The sequence below is a fragment of the Piliocolobus tephrosceles genome, chromosome 3 (assembly GCF_002776525.5).
Source record: "Piliocolobus tephrosceles isolate RC106 chromosome 3, ASM277652v3, whole genome shotgun sequence".
NCBI classification, from domain to species: domain Eukaryota; kingdom Metazoa; phylum Chordata; class Mammalia; order Primates; family Cercopithecidae; genus Piliocolobus; species Piliocolobus tephrosceles.
In genome coordinates, this window is record NC_045436.1 from 93,197,187 (window position 1) to 93,219,157 (window position 21,971).

At 35.6% G+C, this 21,971-nt stretch overlaps 1 protein-coding gene across 39 annotated transcripts in view; it reads left to right on the plus strand.

The window, feature by feature from the left end:
- The window catches only part of ANK2 (ankyrin 2), a 583,169-nt gene that overhangs the window by 507,481 nt on the left and 53,717 nt on the right, over window positions 1-21,971 (plus strand). For 17 of the 39 annotated variants that reach the window (XM_023219989.2, XM_023220000.2, XM_023220006.2 and 14 more), the window contains 4 exons: window positions 2,645-2,789; window positions 9,125-9,227; window positions 9,937-10,040; window positions 21,646-21,870. In XM_023219989.2, the coding sequence (XP_023075757.1) occupies window positions 2,645-2,789; window positions 9,125-9,227; window positions 9,937-10,040; window positions 21,646-21,870 (577 nt within the window). Of the gene's footprint in view, window positions 1-2,644; window positions 2,790-5,447; window positions 5,460-9,124; window positions 9,228-9,936; window positions 10,041-15,159; window positions 15,196-21,645; window positions 21,871-21,971 lie in introns of all 39 variants that reach the window. The other 22 variants (XM_023219990.2, XM_023220001.2, XM_023219981.2 and 19 more) reach the window with 5 other exon arrangements.

The following is a 21,971-nucleotide window of genomic DNA, read 5'->3' on the forward strand; positions in this document are numbered from 1 at the left end:
CCAGGAGAGATTTGTGTCAGAGAAATCAAGGAGAATAGTTTACCAAATAAATCACTTCTCACTGCTGATTAATTGCTGAAATTAGCAAACATCTGCTTGATAAGTTTAATTGTTAACAAGGAGGAGTCAGAATGTGAAATAAAGAAGGTCTAAGAGTTTGGGAAAGAAGCTACCATATTTCAGAGATCACAGAAATATGGATATTTTATCCATGGAAGGGGAAAGACCTCCATAGAATCTGTAACAGAGGAGAGAAGGTTGAAGATGAAGGGCCTAGCAGGCAAGGTATCTAGGAAGATGGGAGGGGATGAGGCTTTGGAGGCAGGGATGGGCCAGCTTTACACTAGCAGAAATCTTCTCACCCACTAAGGGAAGCAAGAAAAGTATTTCAGGGGCTCATTAAATACATTTAAAACTTTGATTTGTATGCAGAATTTTCCAGTTATAGACCAACCTGGGTAATTTTTTTCCAAGTGATTTTTCACATTCTGTTAATTTCTGCTTGCATTCACTTTCCATCTTTTACTGCTGGTATGTATTACTGAATAGCATGATTTATATACAACTAACTGTCTTTGAGAGAAATTTTATATAGCACTGACAAGATTAGTCCCCAGAGAGGTGACTTTCCAGCTAATGCCAACACTGGGATAGGATTTAGACGCTGCTTTCAGCATTTAGGGACTTTGCTTCTTTGGGTCATTTCTCACTGAGACATAATCAAGACATTGGCTATATACCTACGGCCACCATAGGTGTACATAAAAATGCTAAAAATTCACTTTAAGTAGCACTGAACCTAGCAGGTGCCTCAGGCAGATGGCATCATAACAAAACCATCAAAATGCACAAAATAAGGGAGAACGTAAAGGACATTCACTCATGAACTCAGTGTAATCAGAGGTGGTCTTTTGTTTGTTTGTTTTTTGAGACAGGGTCTCACTCTGTTGCCCAGGCTGGAATGCAGTGGTGCGATCATGGCTCACTGTAGCCTCGACTTTCTGGGCTCAAGCAATTCTCCCACTTCAGCCTCCCAAGTAGCTGGGAATACGGGCGCATGACACCATGTCCTGATAATTTTTAAAAATTTTTAGTAGAGACGAGGTCTAGGTGTTGCCCAGGCTGGTTTCAATCTTCTGAGCTCAAACAATCCTCCTGCCTCAGCCTCCCAAAGTGCTGGGATTACAGATGTGGACCACTGTACCTGGCCAATCAGAGGCTTTAAATTTTTGTCTTGTCACCAGAGTCATAAAATTTTGATATATTTGATTAAAAATATACTCTTCAAATGTCCTTCTTTCTTCTAATAAGATTCTATTCACACAAGAGAGGAAGGCTGGGTTCCTCTAATTGATTGGCATGTTCTACCTGATCAAACACTGTGCCTTGCTCCTTCAGACATGGAGTCATTCCAGCCAAACTCTCTTCTTTTATCTTTACCTTTCTCACCTTTTCTTTCTTCACCCTTATAAACCTTCCTCACCCTACCAAGGTATAACAAGAGGGAAAGATAGATGGGAGAAATAAGAAAATTTGAAATGTAGGCCCTATTTTATTAAGGAGTTTTATGCATTTTTAAGAACCAAGAAGTTAAAGCTTATTTTGAGTTGTGTTTATTCCCTGTGACCATCTTGGCTGCTGAGAGACAGCAGTGAGAACTGGCAAATTAGGAGAAGCAAGATGAAATGCAAAAGCAAACAGACTCTGAGGAGGGACAGGATGCTGGAACCTGAGTAGTATTCAGAATTTGGTGCTGGAGTTTTTGGGAGAAGGGATGGGGTAGGAACCTGGGGGAAAGAAAGAGTATATAAGCAGACTTTTTTTTTTTTTGAGATGAGTCTCACTCTGTCACCCAGGCTGGAGTGCAGTGGTGCAATCTCGGCTCACTGCAACCTCCACCTCCTGGGTTCAAGCAATTCTCCTGAGTCAGCCTCCCAAATAGCTGGGACTATAGGTGTGCGCCACCACACCCAGCTAATTTTTGTATTTTTAGTAGAGATGGGGTTTCGCCATATTGGTCAGGCTGGTCTCGAACTGCTGACCTCAGGTGATCCACCTGCCTCGGCCTCCCAAAGGGTTGGGATTACAGGCCTGAGCCACTGCAGCCAGTCAACTTTTGGTTTTTAAATAATCTTTTTGGCTTTTTGCAATGGATCCATAATATGCAGCTTGCACTGTGCTTGTATTATGTGACAGATTCCGTATTCAACCATCCCCTTCACCTTTTCATGAAAAAGAATAGATGTAGTCTCCTGAAATGTTAATAAAACTCATATTTTTTTCTGAAAGTAATGTAGGCTTAATCCTAAAGCAGACTATGCCTATGTTTTGATAAATCTATAATTAGAATTCATCTTAGAAGTTTTTTCTCCTAGAAGTAAACAACAAGGGATATCCAAACTTAATATTAAAAGAATTAAAATTCAAGTGATTCTTCTTGGTAAGTACTAAGAAAATGAATCAAATGTTGTATCTCTAAGTTTTAGCACTGTATGGTTGTTTGCTGGTGTTCTGTGTTCTAGTGTGCAGTGAAGTTTCATCAATATCAAGGCAATGATGTTGATGCATTTCACAATCATGATCATATTTTGTAGTTGACATACATTCAGCAAGTAATCCTGCTTCTTCCTCTGATTGTTTCAAGGTGATGACACAATGACTGGTGATGGGGGAGAATACCTTAGGCCTGAGGACCTAAAAGAACTAGGTGATGACTCACTACCCAGCAGTCAGTTCCTGGATGGTATGAATTACCTGCGATACAGCTTGGAGGGAGGACGATCTGACAGGTATCTTCTAAAGCTTATACTTGATGTCAGCCAGAAATATCTGCAACATATTTTTTATGATGATGATAAAAATGTAGATGCAATTATTGAGCATTTCATAGGTACCTTGTTAATCTCAGCATTTAGAATATTATGTTATTTCATTGTCCAACAACTTTAAGATATGCCCATTTTAAAGAACAGAAAACTGAGGCCTAGAGAGATAAAATAACTTGGTAAAATCAAACAACTAGTAAGAAGCAAAACCATCATAAATAAGAGCTCTCATCATTTAAATGTGGCATTTTGCATCACTGGCCACTTTTTTCTCAAATTAAAAGAACAATTTTGCCTTATAGACATACTGAGCGGCATCAAGACACTTTGAATACTCTCCTGCCCCCACTTTTTTGTTAGGAACATAGTTTCTGTGAACAAAATATGTTGTGCGGCTGAATTAAAAAGAAATACATTCAGACATGGATGCAGCTGAAAACCATCATTCTCAGCAAACTATCGCAAGAACAGAAAACCAAACACCGCATGTTCTCACTCATAGGTGGGAATTGAACAATGAGATCACTTGGACACAGGAAAGGGAACATCACACACCGGGGCCAATTATGGGGAGGGGGAGTGGGAAGGGATGGCATTGGGAGTTATACCTGATGTAACTGACGAGTTGATGGGTGCTGACAAGTTGATGGGTGCAGCACACCAACATGGCACATGTATACATATGTAACAAACCTACACGTTGTGCACATGTACCCTAGAACTTAAAGTATAATAATAATAAAAATAAATAAATAAATAAATAAAGTTTTATTGAAATACAAAAAAAAAAAAAAAATACATTCAGAACAAAACTGCCTGAAACTGACTTTTCATGAAAAAGAATCCGAACAGAATCCCACGAGAGCCTGGATACAAGAAACAATCGGAGCAAAATCTGAGGGAGCCCAGCGTTAATAGACAAATCTGGGAGGTTTATATAATATTCTGAGATATATAATCAGTGTTACTTTTTGTTATTATTAACTAGTACAACTGGCACTTTTTTGTGGGTGCAAGTTATGTAATGACATTCTGTGGTTCCTCATCGAAAGTATGACTGATAAGTTAGGCTTGAATATGGATGTCATAGCTGGGTGCAGTGGCACATACCTATAGTCTTAGCTACTTGGGAGGCTGAGGTTAGAGGATCACTTGAGCCCCAGAATTCAAGTCCAGCCTGGGCAACATAGCAAGACACTCTCTTAAGACAAAAAAAAAAAAAAAAGAATAAGTTTGTCCATGTAGTGTAATGTGTTCTGCTAATCAATAATCTCAGGTTTATAGTTTTAAAGCTGGTACTATTGTAAGCTATTTTATGAAAATCCAGCATAGAGTCTAAGAAATAAATACCTTAAAGAGTAATGAAGTCTAAGTGCATAATTAGCAAAAACAAACTTTTATCGGGCTTTTTCCTTGAGCACCAATGCCCCCTTCCACTATCTTTTTTTTTTTTCTTTAGCAAGATAGGCTTGCTAACTTCATAGCCTAATGAGATGGGAGAGGACATAAGCTAGTGGTACACGTAGAGTGCCACTGAAGCCCTGAGGCTCTAGCTTCCTGGAGCAGATGAAACCAAACTGAGACCAAATGATGAGTAACAATGATGAGGAAAAGTGGGGAGAGCGTTTGAAGCCTTAACAAGGTCTTGAGCAAAGGCTCGCAGGGTGTATGAGAAAAAAGGGAGTGCAGTGTTGCTGGAGTGTAAGTGTGGAGGACGGGAATTATATTTGCATAGCAGGTGGATCCTTCTGCCAGTGAGAAAGAGGATGAATTTTAAAGGAGAGTTTCAAAGGGCTAAACCTGGAGATTGCAACCATTCTGAGAAGCAATTGTGCTTGTATTAACTGCAGGTGTCATGAGAGGACTAGCACTCTAACCTTGGTGATAGTCATGGAGAGAATTTCAGAAATAAAAAATTTGAGAGTTTTTTGAGACATGTGTGGGAGGCAAAACTAGTCAGATTTCATGATGAATTTCATGAGTTAGGTGAAGAAGGGGAAGGAGATTAAATTGACTCCTTGGCTTCAATAACTCAGATAAAGGGTGCTCCCAGAAGGAGGAACCCCTCTGGAGTTCCATAAGCTGTCTTGATACATTGGTAGATTTGGACTTTATACTCTGAGATTCTTAAAAGATTTCAAATTTGAATAACGTATAATGTTTATGGCATTATACAAATTAATGATAATCTATGAATAGTCATATTACTGTCAACAATCAAGCTTCTGTTTTTTGCATGTTCTCCCTTATTAAGAATAAGTACTTGATTTGATCTGTTTTTCTTCTTTCAAAGTACTTAGGTTGAGGAAGAATTTAGAATAATACTTTCTGTAAAACAGGATGGATGGCTTGAATGCTCCTACTTAAACTCAATACTTTTCAGCACATAAGGTCAGGGGACATGAAGCAAACAAGATATACTGTGTTCTCCAGGTCTCCACTTGCATTTCTAGATCACTAGATGTAGTCACCATTTCCAAAATAGAATTACAGGCAGCATCTCATTTTCATGGTCGTCTTCTTTTATTTTTAATTTTGCTTAGGCAATTCAATATAAGTTATCTTTTCTCAGTGACCATTTTTTCCTTTGCACTGTTTCTTTATTTGAATTGCTTTCACTAGCACCATGCCCAGGTAGGTATTAACAGAGCATGGAAACAAGCCCTTCCTAGATTTATCCACATTTCCCTGCTCACTGCTCAACCTGCGTGTGTGTGTTGCCAGGGGGTACTTATATTCTAGAATTATGGATTTATTCTAAAATAAATATTTTTATGTATTAAACTGAATAACTAGCTGAGCTAGAAGAGTTGAATATATTACTAAAATGAAAATCTGTGACATGACCCAAGTATGGCTTTGTTTCAACAATCACAGCTACACCTGTGGTTGATAACACATTAGCGCAGTTTCCCCCAAACAACCCCAATTAGCCTATGTGTAGTTGGAGAAGATAGAAAAAATATTCTGATGCCTAAAATATGCATAGATATGGAAGAATTCAAATACATACAATCTAATGTACAGTAAATACAAATACAACCAAGTTATGATTAGTTGGATTTTGTGTCTGTTTTATTGTAGCTTAGAAATTAAAAATGCTTTCCAAATTCAATGTAAAATACTAAATAGCAATGAACCACAGAGGCTTCTTCATGTTTTAAAGCAAATTTATTGAAAATTGTGGATTTCTACTTGTTCAGTAAAGTTTGCCACTCCATTAATTGAATGTTTAATAAATACTACAGTTTACCAAGATAGTAATTATTATACTTTTCAATAAAATTACACTTTCGTACCATCTATTGTGTGTCCATAAAGCAGTTGTACCATAGTAAAATAAAAAGTATAAATTAAGACCATAACAAAACCCCTAGCACATCCCCTAGTTGAACAGCAAGTAAAACTTTATACTTCTCTGGCTATGTTGTTATACATTTATTAACTGAATAGCAGAACCATTGACTTAATGAAAAATTGGCAACTGTATTGGAAAATATTTAAACTTGTTTTTAATGTCTTAAATCAGAGTGAACAATTTCTGATCCAAGGGCTTAAATTATTCCAGACCTTTGTCATGCCAGTTATATTTTAGTGAGAATAATTCTTTAGTTATTATTATTTTAGAGAGAATTTTTTTTAGAGAGAATAACTTCTCTGGTGTTGGAATAGTCCATCTTTATTTCATTTAAGTAGATTATATGACATCATTTTTTAGAAAGCAGTTAGAAATGATACACATTGATTAAACAACCAATTAGTATTTCAGAAGGCGTAAGTAAGTAGAGGAAGCTAGAATACAATCCATGGAAAGGTAGAGACACTCCGATATATGGTTTTGACTTATTCATTGTTGTTCCCTCTCTCTGTCCAACTTTTCTCACTCTCTGTGTACATATCCTAATATCTTTCTCTCTCTAATCAATTTTTTTGTAGTTATATATCACTTGGTCTCCTTCTTTCTCTTCTTATCCCTCTGTATTTCTTTCCTGTTGGGGTTTTAGGAAAGATAAAAAAAAAAAAAAAAAAAAACACCAACACCTCTCTATTCCTCTCAGTACAAAACCAATTGAGAGATAGACTCAGGTATCAACTAAATGGATATCAGAATTTTACTTGTATGATTGATATACTGATTGCAAAGTGTGACTCTGTTTTCATAGCCCAGTGGGCTCTTTAATACCACATTCCTGAAATAGACAGAGTTGTCTACTTAGCCATAGTCACTCCTTGAGAACGGCAGTTGAGACCTGATTCATTCTTTCAAAGTTTAGACCTTTGCAATCTGGCAGCCACGTCACAAGGTTTTATTTGAGGTACCATTATTTACCATTCAGTTTGTTCTCATTCAAGCTAAATTTTCATTTTTCCCTTTGAGACTGGTGTTTCTGCTATTCCAGAAGACAGTTGAGCCCATAGACAAGCCATATTAGAAATAGAAGAGGTTGGCTCCTCTACTGTTTTCCCTTCCTTGGCCAAATTCAAAACAAAATAAAGGTGAATAGAATTTAAGAGTTGCTGATCTAGTGCCACCTGGTACAAAACACATCCAAGTGGATCTTGGCTATCTTTGTGATTTATAGCAGGAAAAAAAATTATCCATTCCACCAACTGAGACAAGCTTTTGCTGAGATTAACCCTTTTCCCAATAATCTAAACCCCCATCAAAAGCTAAATGTAAAACCATCTGTAATATAAGTAGCCTCCAAATGCTGGAGCTAAAACTCTTGATGAAATTTCTAAGGCTCTGTCAAGAGCCTCAATCTTCTCCAAGAGTCTACATAACATAAAATAGTTAATTCTCAAGTTATATTTAGATTTTGTTTTATTATAAACACAGATTTATATATGTGTAAACACAAGGATCAGACAACCAACTCTTTTTATTCATGTCATTTACCCTTTAAGACTTTTTTTTTTTAGAATATACCTACATGTAAAATAAGAAGGAGGAGGTCCTGGATTGCTATGAATTACCTGCAAAGTGATGATTTCCTCAAAGACAATTGATGCGGTCTATATTGACACCTCGTAGATATGATAGTATATGGTTTACAAAATTAAATATACTTGCAAAATGACGATTGTTTATACGAACAAATATGCTAATTTAACAGTTAGTCCATAATTCTACAGTGCTTCACTGGCCAAACACCTACTAGCTAAAAGTAAATGAAAGTTTGCTTTTATAAATATTGTGAAAGCTTGCGTATCTCTTTTTTTCCCTTATGGGCTTTGGGCTAATACTTTGAACACAGATCTTTAATACTTGAACTACAGTGTATAAAATATAACTTATTTAAGATATCAATCTGTCATCTGATTTTACAAACTGATTTAAAAGGAATGAGATTGCATCTATGCAAGTGTCAAGTTTTACCTGTTACATTTGAGTATGTAATTTAGAACTTTGAAATTTAGATTTTTCAAAAATATAATGCATGGTTTATCAAGGCCTAAATCCCATTTTGAAGCCAAACCTCATTTTTGGTCAGTGGCCATTGGCAATTTGTCTTTGTGCTGGCAGGTGTGTCTGTGTTCTGGGCTGGAGCTTAGAAACGGTTTCTTGTGCTCATGCATCTCATCACCACGGCAACCAACACTCTGGTGCCTCACTCACCACACACAGGACATGCAAAGGGGACAGTGCTCTAGTTTGAAATAATAGCATTGTTGGAGTCGCCAGAGACAAACAAGAGGAACTCCACTTCCGCAGGAAGCATGCATCTGGCCACAGTTCATTTCACTCTGTACCTTCCAGGGGAATGCACCAACATTCAGTCATTCGCAGTTTAGAGAGGAGGAGAAAGAGGCATGGAGAGAGAATGGAAAATAATGAGCAAAAATGAAACTGGGCTTTCATTTTGTTCTTCTCTCTGAGGGCTGTCTACTTTCCTCCTAATATTTTTCTTAGTTGCAGGGCGATTAACATTTAACACAGATTTAAGCAATCTATCCTGGAATTATTTCCTGTGTGAATTTCTTGTACTGGCAGTAATAAACTACAATTGCTGGTTTCAAACATTTCTGGGAAGAAAGTGAATCAGATTAGAAGTATCAAATTTTAACTTCTGGATTCCCTTGTGCTCTTGCCATTGAGTGGTAGGAGCCTGTCAAAGGATGTGTTAGTTCAGCTGTTGGACAAAAAGGTAGGACAACACAGAGACTTGTGTCCCCCTGGAAGTTGCGCTGTTAGCTAATAGCACGCTTTTTTCACTCTCCTGCTCGGCTCATCATTTTGTCATCCCAACCCTTCTACCGCTGTTGGTATATGCCATGGCCTCCTGCCAACCTACCAGCCTTCGATCCTTCAGTTCCGACAGGTCTCACACTCTGAGCCATGCCTCCTACCTGAGGGACAGTGCCGTGATGGATGACTCAGTTGTGATTCCCAGTCACCAGGTATGTGACATTTTGCCTTCATGTCTTTGCTTTCTGGAGAGCTTTTTAACATTATTGGATGCTAGAAATGGCCTGAGAAAGTGTTTAATCCCCCCCAAAATCATTCTTATTTCAGTTGACAAGCTAGCATAAGAGATTTGAGGGTTTTCCTAAAACATGAAAAATGTTCACTAGATTTTTTCAATGAGCAGTGTTTTTCTGAAAAAGCATACTGCTTATTTCTTCAGCTATACTGAATTCTTCTGTGGAGATTATATATGAACATTATATTTTTAAAATAAAATCTCCATTAAAGGAAAAAGTGAGGTAGGATGCATTTAAGGTATAAGATGAATGGTAAATGTTAAGTTATATCTTTCAATATTTAAAATTGTTAACTATGAGAAAGGCTTAAAGTTTATTCTGGAATATTTTAATTTTAGTTATGATTTTGTCACTTTTGGTGGATTGGGTATAGGGAAATAGATGGATACCTACTCTCTTCAAAGACAATTACGTGAACGTAATCTTATATAATCTATTTAAATAATGTAGTTTAAAAGAGAATGCATTTTAAAAGATTCATTGTAAATACATTGGTTTTTTATTTTTAAGTGGAAGTTTTTCTAGGTTATACCACTTTCCAATGATGCCACTTTTTGTATTTCGTTATATTTTACTTTAATTGAAGCAAGGTGTTTTTATTCAATCCAGTGTTCTTTGTGTTTAGGTGTCAACTCTAGCCAAGGAGGCAGAAAGGAATTCTTATCGCCTAAGCTGGGGCACTGAGAACTTAGACAACGTGGCTCTTTCTTCCAGTCCTATTCATTCAGGGTGAGTAAATCAATATTATGTATCCTGATCAAGAGGTAAAAAGAGATGGGAGTGAAAATAACAGCTTTGTCCAGTAGCTTTAGCTGGTGGCTAGCTTTACAGTGGAGGTGCCCTTTGTTTAAACTTGTAAATAGCATTGCTTTATCCACCATGGACTCTATATCTACACCAATAAACCAGCAAAAAAGATTGAATTCAGCATTAAAAAAAAACTGACTATTGTTTTAGAACAACTAGTAGAATTGCGTCAAAGAGCTTGCTACCTAACTGGAATATACTGGTGGCCTTCCTACTATTCACATACTGTCTTTAAGACATCTTAAAAAGAGGGGCTGAATCATTTGATTTCTAGAAAGTTTCTATTTATTAGGATTAACTGATTAGTTCAATGAAATAAATGCCTTTCTCAGATACTAATGCATTTAAAATAATGTTACAGAAGCTTGAATCACACAAATATAAGGAGGAGTTTATATATTGTTTGAAGTAGGGATAGAAACAAAAAGGGAATTTGAATGCAACCAGTCAGGTTCTCAGTTATCTTTTTAAAGTCATTCAGAGAGTATACACACCACTGTTGAAGCAATGCTGCCTGTTTTTATTAACTCATTAAAAAATAGGAGTTTGAGTCATACTTTCAAACGTACTTAAAGTTGTTCTTAAGGTGTTCAATTATGTGGAATATAAATTCCTTAAGGAGTTTTAAATTGTAACACTCTTCCAATTTCTTCCTTACATATTAGTAGTTGGCAATAATATAGTAATATCATAATTATATGTAAAATTTCTATTTTTATTTAATTATTTTTAAGCCGTATTTATATTCTATATATCAAAATGCAATATTTTGGTTTGAATTATTATCCTCAAATCCTTATCCATAAATCCCAGAACTATTTTGAAAAGTAGATTCTTTCTTATTTTTATTATTCTAAAATATTCTTTATTCAGGAAAGAGTTCCAAGATATTTTAGTTAAAAATTTTAGACTTCTTCAACTAATCGTATACTAAGTAAAGGTTCATACAATAACATCAGTTATATAGTTACTGAAAACAATCCTAATACTCTTTTCCTTATTAAATAAGTAGAGACTAGTTCCTGATACAAGATTTATTCATGAGAATAAAAAACAAATTATGTTTCATTCAAATTTACTTACATTTTTTTTTAAAAAAAAGTTATAAGTTACTCAAAACATACAACATTACATTCTGCTAATGAACTTCTTCCCAGTGGTGAGTAAGAAGGAAAAGAGACCTGGATGTAGAGTATTGTGGGATCATAGATAAGAATCTAGAAATCATAATGAGGTTTTTAAAGCTCATATGCAGCCCACGAAGTGATGAGATGGTTTTAGGTAAAATTTAATTGACTAATAATAACTGAATTTACAAAAGAATCAGTGCATGGCAATACTTCAGTTTTCAAAATAAATCATTTATATTTTGAAAAAGGAACTTTTAAAAGAAGTTCTTTCATTACTGAAGGGTAGTAAAATAGTCTAAGTACCTCAATTACAGCCCAATTGTGTACAACTAGATACACCTATAAGTAATTATGGTGCATTACTTATGATGAACCAACAGCATCCAGTAGTTAAAGATTATGTGTTAAGATAAAGATCTTCAAATCCATAGTCTTTAATAAACCAGTTCTCCTATGAATCTCAAGCATTTAATACTGACTCTGGATAATTCTCAATTTTTGCTGCGCATTAGAATCATCTAGGAGATTTAAAAGATACTAGTGCCGGCCAGGCACAGTGGCTCACACCTATGGTCCCAGAACTCTGGGAGGCCGAGGTGGATGGATCATGAGGTCAGGGGTTTGAGACCAACCTGAACAACATGGTGAAACCCCATCTCTACTAAAAATACAAAAAGTAGCCGCGCGTGGTGATGCAGGCCTGTAATCCCAGCTACTCAGGAGGGTGTGGCAGGAGAATCACTCGAACCCAGGAGGTGATGGTTACAGTGAGCCTAGACTGCACCACTGGACTCCAGCCTGGGTGACAGACTGAGACTCCGTCTCCAAAAAAAAAAAAGCTAGTGCCCAGGCCTCAACCCAGACCAATTCTTTGGAGGCCTGGCATTGATACTTTCTACAAGCACCAATAGTACAGATGTTTTATATAAACTGTTAGGAAAAACTTTGCTCAATAAGGCTTTGATTATTAGAGAGACCTAGTTAATTAAGGTATACCTGGTTCTCTCAAATGTTCTTTATTTCTTCTATTTACTTATGTATTCATTCTTCACACATTTGTGTAATTCTGCAAAGTACCTGACATTGTGCCAGGTACTAAGAAAAAAGCTAAGTAACATCTAGCCCCTGCCTTTAGGAAACACACTATATGTTGTTATTTAAAGTTAGAAGACACTTGATCTGTAAAGAGAGAGAAACATGGTGGTTAATAGTGTGCTTTGGAGTTAGACCTATCAGAATTAAATCCTGTCACTGACACTCATATGTGACATCAGGCACAAGTTATATAAAAATCTCTGAATTTCAGTTTCCATATCTATAAGACGAGTGTTACATTATTGATCGCATAGGGGAGCTTTAATAACTAAATGCTTTTTAAATAATTAGCACTTTGCCTGGAAATAATAAGTGCTCGGTAGATTATAGCTATTGGTATTGTGTACAATCCCCATACACATGTTCCAGATCTTTCACAAATTGCAAATCAGTTAAGCCAAATGTATTATGACTCCTCTAAATGGCAGCATCAATGTGGTTCAATTCACAATAGTAATGTTTGACTTACTGTTATTTTTAATCAGGCAAATTATTCTCTATTAGTGTCTCCAGTGTTTGAACAAACACAATGCATTTGATGACTCTAACAGAATGGATTATTACTATTGAAACCTTAATGATTCTGAGTGTCCTGGTATTTGAAAGCTACCACAATATTAATGTATGTGAGTAACACTCATCATACCATGTCATGCGGCAAGATTTTTTTGTAATTTTATCCATTATACACCAGGTTCCTAAACAGTAGCTTTCATTTATTTTTTGAAAAACTTAGTTTCTCTTTAATTAATTGGGTGGATTCATAAGCCACTGCAAGATCTACCCAAAATATAAGGAAAAAAAAAAAAAAAAAGGAGACGAAGTCTTACGCTGTCACCCAGACCGGAGTGCGGTGGCACAATCTTGGCTCACTGCAACCTCCACCTCCCAGTTCAAGTGGTTCTCCTGCCTCAGCCTCCCGAATAGCTGGTACTATAGGTGTGCACCACCATGCCTGGCTAATTTTTTGTATTTTTGGTAGAGACAGCGTTCACCATGTTAGCTGGGCTGATCTGGAACACTTGACCTCAGGTGATTCACCTGCCTTGGCATCACAAAGTGTTGGGATTATAGGCATGAACCCCTGTGCCCAGCCAAAAAACAGATATTTTGATAGAGGTGATAATAAAGTTAACTTTTTATGCACATGCCACTGATTTGTACATATAATGTTCTCTTAAACTTAATAAAGGGATTTTACATTAATAGAAGACACCGTTTCTACCAACAAGCGTTATTGGTGATTTTATTTTACCTCTACTTTATGTTTCCAATGATGAATGTTCATGACTAGAGAACAATAGGTATCAGCGATTAAAAAATCAGTATCAGTGTTAAAAAACGTGTTCTGCTCAATACACACAGCATATACCTGACAAAAGAAAGACTAATATTTGCTGTTTATTTTAAAGTGTTGTCTTCATATTTGCAATGACTCTGATCAACAGTTATTTCTAGTATCCTAGTCATAATCATAACAACATAATCTTGGGCAAGAATTTTAATTTTACAATTCTTCTTCATTTCATAAGTGCATAAGGAATTAGAAGATGTAAGGCACAATTCTTAGCAGTAGCTAGCTTTGTAAGTCTTCTTAAATATTGTTATTCCAAAGGACTTTAGTTTTTGTAGTCTTTTAATTATAGTCAAATGCCAACAATTAAATGTCAATTCATTAAAATGTCCTACTAGTCTTACATTAACTTGAGGTCTATAAGGTGGTCTTTTAAAGAATTTCTTTTCATAAAAACATGTTGAAGGCAATTTTGTTGTTTACCTAAAATTGCTCCAAAAATACAGTATATTTTTAAAATCATCTTGAAGATATTCTCTCAAATAATGGGATATTTGAAATGCAAGGAAGTCAAGGCTCTCACTTGACAATATTAATGTTTATCTAATATGTACGGCAGTTAAGTTAGTTATTCATGTATTTTACAACACCCTAGGGGTTTTCCTTAGATACATGAAGGTAAATTCTTTTAGATGAAGAAAATTTTCTCATAATAAGTAGCAAAACAAGTGTTTAGTAAGGTTGGATTTCTGGTCCATTAAGCATGTATAATTTTGTATGTCATTAGAGTTGAAAACACAAGAGAATCTTGTGAAAGCTTATGGAGGGTTTTACGGAAGAACAGACTCATAGGTAGAAAAGGAGTGAAAGGTAGAACTATAATGTGGGATTAGACATTATGACCAATGAAGAGGACAGCAATCTCTAAAGCAGTTCGTAAAGTATTGACAGAAGCACGAAGACTTTGTTTGCGTAGTTTTTTTTTTTTTTTTTTTTTGCTATACTCTAGTAGGTAATTGATATTACCTACCCTGCCTTATGGTTTATGCTACTGTTTGTTGTTGATCTATGCTTTAAATTATACCTTTTCTTTTTGCATTTCTTCTGTGATAGCCCAAAAAGTTATTATCATTATTTTTAAAGTATTAAATGTATAAAACAAAAACTTTTGCATCAAAACTGTATTCATCAAATCAAAGACTTTATGTTTTTCATCATAATAACCCTTGATGTTTCTGTAGCTTCTTGGACACTCAGAGTTTGTTAAACGCCCTCACAAGCCAGTGTTGACCAAGCTTACAAACCCATATCCAGTGATTTTATAACATCCCCAGTTCGCTAAACTGGGAGTTGCCACAAAGCCCCCATACCTTGCTCTTCTTGAGCTATATCTCATTTGGATTTCCATTTGTTTTCAATGAATACTGTATTGGTGTATAAATGATAAATCACTTCTGATTTCATTCCTTATATTTCACTTTATCCGTTCCTTCTCTGTGCTAAAGTATCTATTCTGTTGCAGCCGCGCCTCTCCATGTCTTGATCGTGACAACAGCAGGTGAACTACTGCATAATTCTTTCTCTGAACATGTTGCCTATTCCTCTCCCCCTTTTGCCATCTCCTTCTACGTATTCCTTGCCTCAGGATGCTTTAGTGTGAAGATACCTAGCCAAAGAGATACAAAGATTGATGTTCTCCAAATTGTGGCTATTGCTGAATTCCCCTTTCTCTGTGATGAAGAGAAAGTGGTATTTTTAATTTCAGTGGAGATAAAGTGAGGCTGTTCCAGACTTTCTGTAGACTGCCTGTCTTGGTCATGGGTCTCCACATCTCCAGCTTCTTTTGTGAGAAAAAGTGCTGCATAGAGATGAAAAATGTTGTTCCCCACAATTATGCAAATTGGTTGAGCTATTTTAAGGTTTTATTAAAGGTTATGATTTTAAGTGGCACTTAGCAGAGGGTTTTTTTGTTGTTCTGGGTTTTATTTTAAGTACCATATTCTAGGTGAGACAAAGGCTGAAAGTGAATTAATAGTGCATTTCCTTGCTAGTACTGCTATAAATGCAACCTTTTGATATTTTAGAAATTGTAATGCAGAATGACTCTACTCAGTGTTCTGAAGATACCCATTATTCTGTTATTTATTTAAAGTTATTTTTAAAGGTTCTTATTAGACTGCTAATTATAGTATTTTTATTATACAGTCATCCATTATGGTACTACAAATTATCAGTCTATAAAAAATACAGTTTTATATTTTTATTTTTGAAAACTTTTATATACATCCTTATACTTTTTCTCAAATGCATGCTATTGTCTTTCCATACATGAACACAGTGGTTGATAAATAATTATTTGGTGATTTTAACAAATTTGAACCACTTTTTTCAAGCCATATCCAAGCAATTTTTAAGTTTATAGAATTTGGAGGATTAGGAAGGAATTAAGGGAATTACAGAGGAGAAAGAGCTCATCCTATGGTTTTTCTCACAGTACCTCAGAAATCAGATTTAATCTGAGGCCCTCTTGCTATGTATATGAGGATCACTGAAGCACTCTGATGATTTTTTTTTCCTGTTCTTTCAACTAACTCTGAATGCTGCAATTTCCTCCCCATTCCCATCCCATGGTCCTCAATGAATTAAAAATAAAACTAAAGGAGTAGTAACTTTGGGAGTGGAGGATGTAGTCCTCAAAAGACTGGATCATGGTTTTCTGCTGCCTCCTCTGAAGCATGTACTGTTTAGCTAATCAAATTGTGTATTTGTAGGCAAGTCATCTGCATAATAATGGTTGCTTTCGCTTTTATTCTTTTTAAATTGTGATAACATTGTATCTCACAATTTAGAAAATTTTTAAGAGTTTCTACTTTGCATGATTGCTGAATTTCATTTGGAGAGTAAGAGATGCAATCAAAGCTGAGTGTTACATGATATTTTTTATATGCACAATCTTAAGTCAATGTTTAGTGCAGTGTGTATACACATTTTCTGCAAAACAGCTGTTTTAACCATAAAGCAAAAATAATATATATTTCCTGAAGTAATAGGAGTTTATTTTCCAATTAGGAATTCTTTCAGAGCATCTGAAGTGAAAGATTTAAGTAGGTTTCCTAACCTAGTTAACAGCAAACTGTGCATATAATTTCAATACTGGAAGGCAACTTGGAGTCTATTTAGTAGAAGTCTCCCATTTTATGGATAAGAAAACTGAAACCTAAAGACGTTAGTGACTTACCTGAGGTTACAACATTAATTCAAGATAGAGATATATCTAGACCCAGGGAAGATCATGGTACTTGTTGCATTCTCCTGTGCTTCGTGATAATAGCATTTTTATATCTTATTTAAGTAAACTTCATAAACGAATACAAACGTCATCATCATATTAAACTACTTAGCATAGTTCCAGGCTCATTGTAGGTACTCAATAAAGGTTAGTTTCCCCATTTATTTTTCAAGTGGTATATTGTATTATTTTAAAGATATTTAAAATACATAAAATCCTATAAGTGTAGAGAAAGGACAATGATAGGAACAAGCATTTATTGAATTCTGTATGCTTTACCCACACAAGATTTCTCACCATAACCTTAAGTGGTAACAGGATTATTTTTCATTGCAAGGGGAGGCTTCAGTCTTAAAGCTCATAGATGACAGGCAGAGCCATCAATCCCTATTACCACCTTCTCTAAACATATTTAATTATATGTTTTTACTTCAATTATTTTCATCTCCAAATGTTTATAGGGATTTTGTTGTCCCATTTTTAATCTCCTGCAAACATGAGAAAAATCATATTGATTCAGTCAACTCTAGTATGTGAATGACGCATCTCGCAACTCACACCTTCTAACCTTTCTCATTTTCCTGTGGTACATAAAAGTACGTTTGCTTACAGTTTGTTTTTTGCTCATTTGCAGTTGTGTTTTACGTGGTAGAATACCTGTCTCCTAACTCTACTACCTGTCCAAATAGTGGTGCTTTTGAATATTCTGATATTTTTAATGAAAATGCTCAGATGCTTACCTAATTTTATATTATCAACTATTGGGATTAACTGATAAGCATACTGACTATTGTCAATAGACTTTTCATCAGCACCTAGCTATAAACTTGAGTTATTTTTCCTATTCCTTCTTATTTAAAGAAAAGGCTTCTTTTATTATGCAATTCTGTAAATTTAGCATTTTTCTCAGTTGTTTGGCAATTGCATTATTTGAGTCTAATTTGTTTAGAGTATTTTCATGCTAGATTTTATCAATAGTTTTACTCATTTTGGCTATTAATATTTAGCTTTTTCATATCTTCCAATATTTTAATTTCTTTCTTGACATCTTTCTGTTTTACTTTCTTCTCTCTCTTCCCTTTCTCTTCTAAAGAAAATTTCCTCACTAAACCTTGGTGGGTTTTTTTTGGTTTGTGTGTCTTCCTTTAGTTACTTGATAAAAACACGAAGCCTTGTTTTCTTTAAAAATTTAATTTAGGCTGGGCCTGGTGGCTCATACCTGTAATCCCAGCACTTTGGAAGTCCAAGGCAGGAGGATTGCTTGAGCCTAGGAGTTCAAAACCAGCCTGAGCAACATAGGGAGACCCCATCTCTGAAAACAAACAAACAAACATTAGCAAGGTGCAGTGATGCTGCCTGTATTCCCAGCTACTCGGGAGGCTGACGTGGGAGAATCGCTTGAGCCCCGAAGATCGAGATTACAGTGTGCTATGATAACACCACTACACTCTAGCCTGGGTAATAGAGTGAGACCCTATCTCAAGGAAAACAAAAATTGTTGTTTCTCTGAATTATGTATATTGGCACCTTAATTTTTCCAATTTGCTTTGGATTTTTGTGCAATACTTAAATATCACTTTTCAGATTTACAATGACACAGAGATACTTATAGGTAAATTTATCTGCTTGCAGCTTCAGGCTTTAAGTGCTTTTATTTTGATTTTCCCATTTTTGGTCTTTCTTCATATAATTTTCACTTCTATTAAAATAGTTTATTTTGTTAAATTCAAACTTCTGGTTTTTGCTTACTCTCATTTTCTACCAGTCCTCTATCAAAGGAAATCAATTTATTAGGTCTCTCTCTATATATTAGAGCAGGAATAAGCCTGTAGAAGAATATTTAACTTTAAGGATAGTCATTCCCAACTGCTTTCCTACATCTGAATATAGTGATTTGAATGAATTCTGACTGCTCTATTGTCCAGAGACTAAAGAATTAAATTTTCTCCTGTTAGCCTTAGATATAAATATAAACAGCTCCTCACATCTTGCCCTTTTCACTGTGTCGTACATTCGCTTATTCAACAGTTATTTATTGACTGTCTGCTAAGTGCTCCATCCACACTGTGCCAGGCTCTAGAGGACACAGGAAGAAATATAGAGAACATGCTCACTGTTATTATGGCACTTTTATGGCTCCTATGTGTGGACTTAGTCATTTCTCAGTGACCAGGAAAGTAAGCAGTTCCAAGTAATGACAAAACCATCATGTGACATCTGGGACTTAGACCATAAACTTTTTGGCAGCAGCTGCTATGTCTTTACTTTCTGTATCCTCAGTTCTTAGCAGGGCACTTGACACTTAATAGGAGGTTAACAAATATTGCATGAAAAGGAGCATAGAAATGGAACTATAGAGCAAGTGAGAACAAAAAGAGGGTTTCAAGAGACACAGTCAATGACACAATCAGGGCAAATAATCTAACCGGTAGTTACTTAAACATTGTTACAGTCAGGAACTTAGCTACTTCAATTCATCTTTAGAGAATGGGCCACCAGAAGATACTCTACATGTTCTTTGATCCAGGCTCCATGTTATATAGGCCATAAGCCATCAATGGAGTAAGTGTAGTGGAGAGGTTATAGCACACAACATGAGTGTGGAAATGTCTTAAATGCCTTCAAAGGTATAAATAGTACTGAGGATTGATAACATTAAGCAGATGTATTATAATAATTACTTACTAGATTTGAGTTCCTGTCTGTGCACCAATGGAGGCAGTAACCAAAAGATGAAAAAAAAAAAAAAGGAAATATTAATCTTAATCATCAGTGAGTCAAAAATATTGCAATGAATTTGGAAGCAGCACTAGTTTAAACTTGTCACTTTTTGCTACTTTTTTACAAAAACCGATCTAAGTATCCTACTCAAATAAGAACAATAAAATAGAAAGGAAAACTTTATATCTGTCTAGAAGTGTTACCAGTGTTTTCATTCTTTTGAGCAACAAATAGTTCATTTAAAAGTCAAATGAAAAAGAAAATTTTAAAGAATTCATACTTGAAGACTAGTAATAAGAAAAGTGGCAAATATTTTCTCATTATGTTTTGGTAAAGACCAGAAACATCAACACTTCAGTACTGAACTGTTGATTGTACTTCCTAGTTTTTACTCCTTCCTGAAAACTTAAGCGGACTAGGTATGAATGGAAGGTCTAGCCTGGCCCCTGCATGTGGGAAGGACTGTGCTGCCTCTTGTGGTCTCATCCTGCATGACGTGCTTCAGACAGGCACTCTGGGCTCCTTCGCACCCATTTTTATTACTAGCAACAGGATTTCTGTTTAATGGCATGTTTAATGAGTTGTGTGTTCTGCTTTGAAGAAGATGCTAAGATATTTTTCTTCATTTATCTAAAAAATAACATAAATGTTTTGTGTTTATATCCTGTAACTTACTTTGATAAAATACCTTTCAAATGTTTTAAATGTTGTCATGGAGGCAATATCTAGGTGGGACAAATCCAGTTGGTTCTGTGCTGAGCAGATTATAAGCGGAGCCATGATACACCTATATGTTGCTTTCCTCTTCCCATTTTGGTGTAAAGATCTTGCAAATGCAATGAAAATTTGAAAAGACACTAATGTAATTTGTGAAAGAGCATACACACAGTTTGTATGTCTTTGTATATGTGTACACAACACTTAGGTTGCCGTGCTGTTTAATTTTTGCTCCTTGACACAGTAAGTGCCTGGGAGACTTTAATGAGTGTTAATACTAACCAAATAACAAGCATTCAAATTAACCTGAATCAGGATCTGCTAAGACCATCCCAAAGGAAACAACTTCAAAGTTAAGACAAACCCATTCTTTTGGTACACTTAAACAAACCAAGTCGTCCTGGATTATAGTTCTCCTTTTTCATGAACAATTAGCCTAGAAGAAAAGGAGAAAAATTAATAGGGATGCTGTTAACATTTCTAAATTATTAGCTATAATTTTTACATTCAATTTATTATAGTTTGAGAAAAATCATGATACAGATGATATAGATATCCTCCATCTGCATGAGCCCAGGGTTTCCCACGCCTGAAATTTCACTTCAAAAATGATGTGTGGAGGGGTCTACTTGTTCCCTATCCACCTGCTCTTCGTTTAAATTAGAATGGTATGGCAGAGAGATTCCTACTCAATAAGTAAAAAAGTACATTTTAACCAGCAAATTGGTTCAATTCAAAACATTTAATTATTTTGCTTTTCTCCTCCTTTAGAATATAATCAGTTAAAAATCTACATCCTGGGTAAGATGATGATGGAACAGGATGCAGAAAAACTGCAATTTGGTCTTTCCTCTCTGCTTTGTCCTTGTGTTATTTCAACATGTAGACTTTTCAGGATATACACGTAAGGAAGCAGAAGTCTTTCCATTTATAACAAAGGAAACTTGTCAATTGTTCTTTATGTAATTTCATTCCATTTTCCTTCAAAATCAATTAGGCTTATTTTTAATTTACAGTTTATATTGAATATCACCATTGTCAGCAAAAATTCGAATTCTTCTCTACAGATTAAAATAATATAAAAGTTAGAATAACAACAAAACAGTATTAAAGGCATTGGTATAAAATAAAATAACTTTTAAAAGCAAACATTTTACCACCATGCATTTAAATAAAAAAGAGAGATTTTGAGACAAAGCATTATGAAAAACAACTTGACAAAGCTTGTTCATCTGCCCCCAATATTTCAAAACATATCTAATCTTCTATTTTAATTTTTAGTTTCCTGGTTAGTTTTATGGTGGATGCCCGAGGTGGTGCTATGCGAGGATGCAGACACAATGGGCTCCGGATCATTATTCCACCTCGGAAATGTACTGCTCCAACACGAGTCACCTGTCGACTGGTCAAGCGCCACAGACTGGCAACAATGCCTCCAATGGTGGAAGGAGAAGGCCTGGCCAGTCGCCTGATCGAAGTTGGACCTTCTGGTGCTCAGTTCCTTGGGTAAGGGTTTCTGATAAACCTCCCACTTAGTCACCGATGAGCTTGTGTCCTCTACATGAAATCACTAGGATGGAATGGAAAAAGGTACGTCAAACCATTTT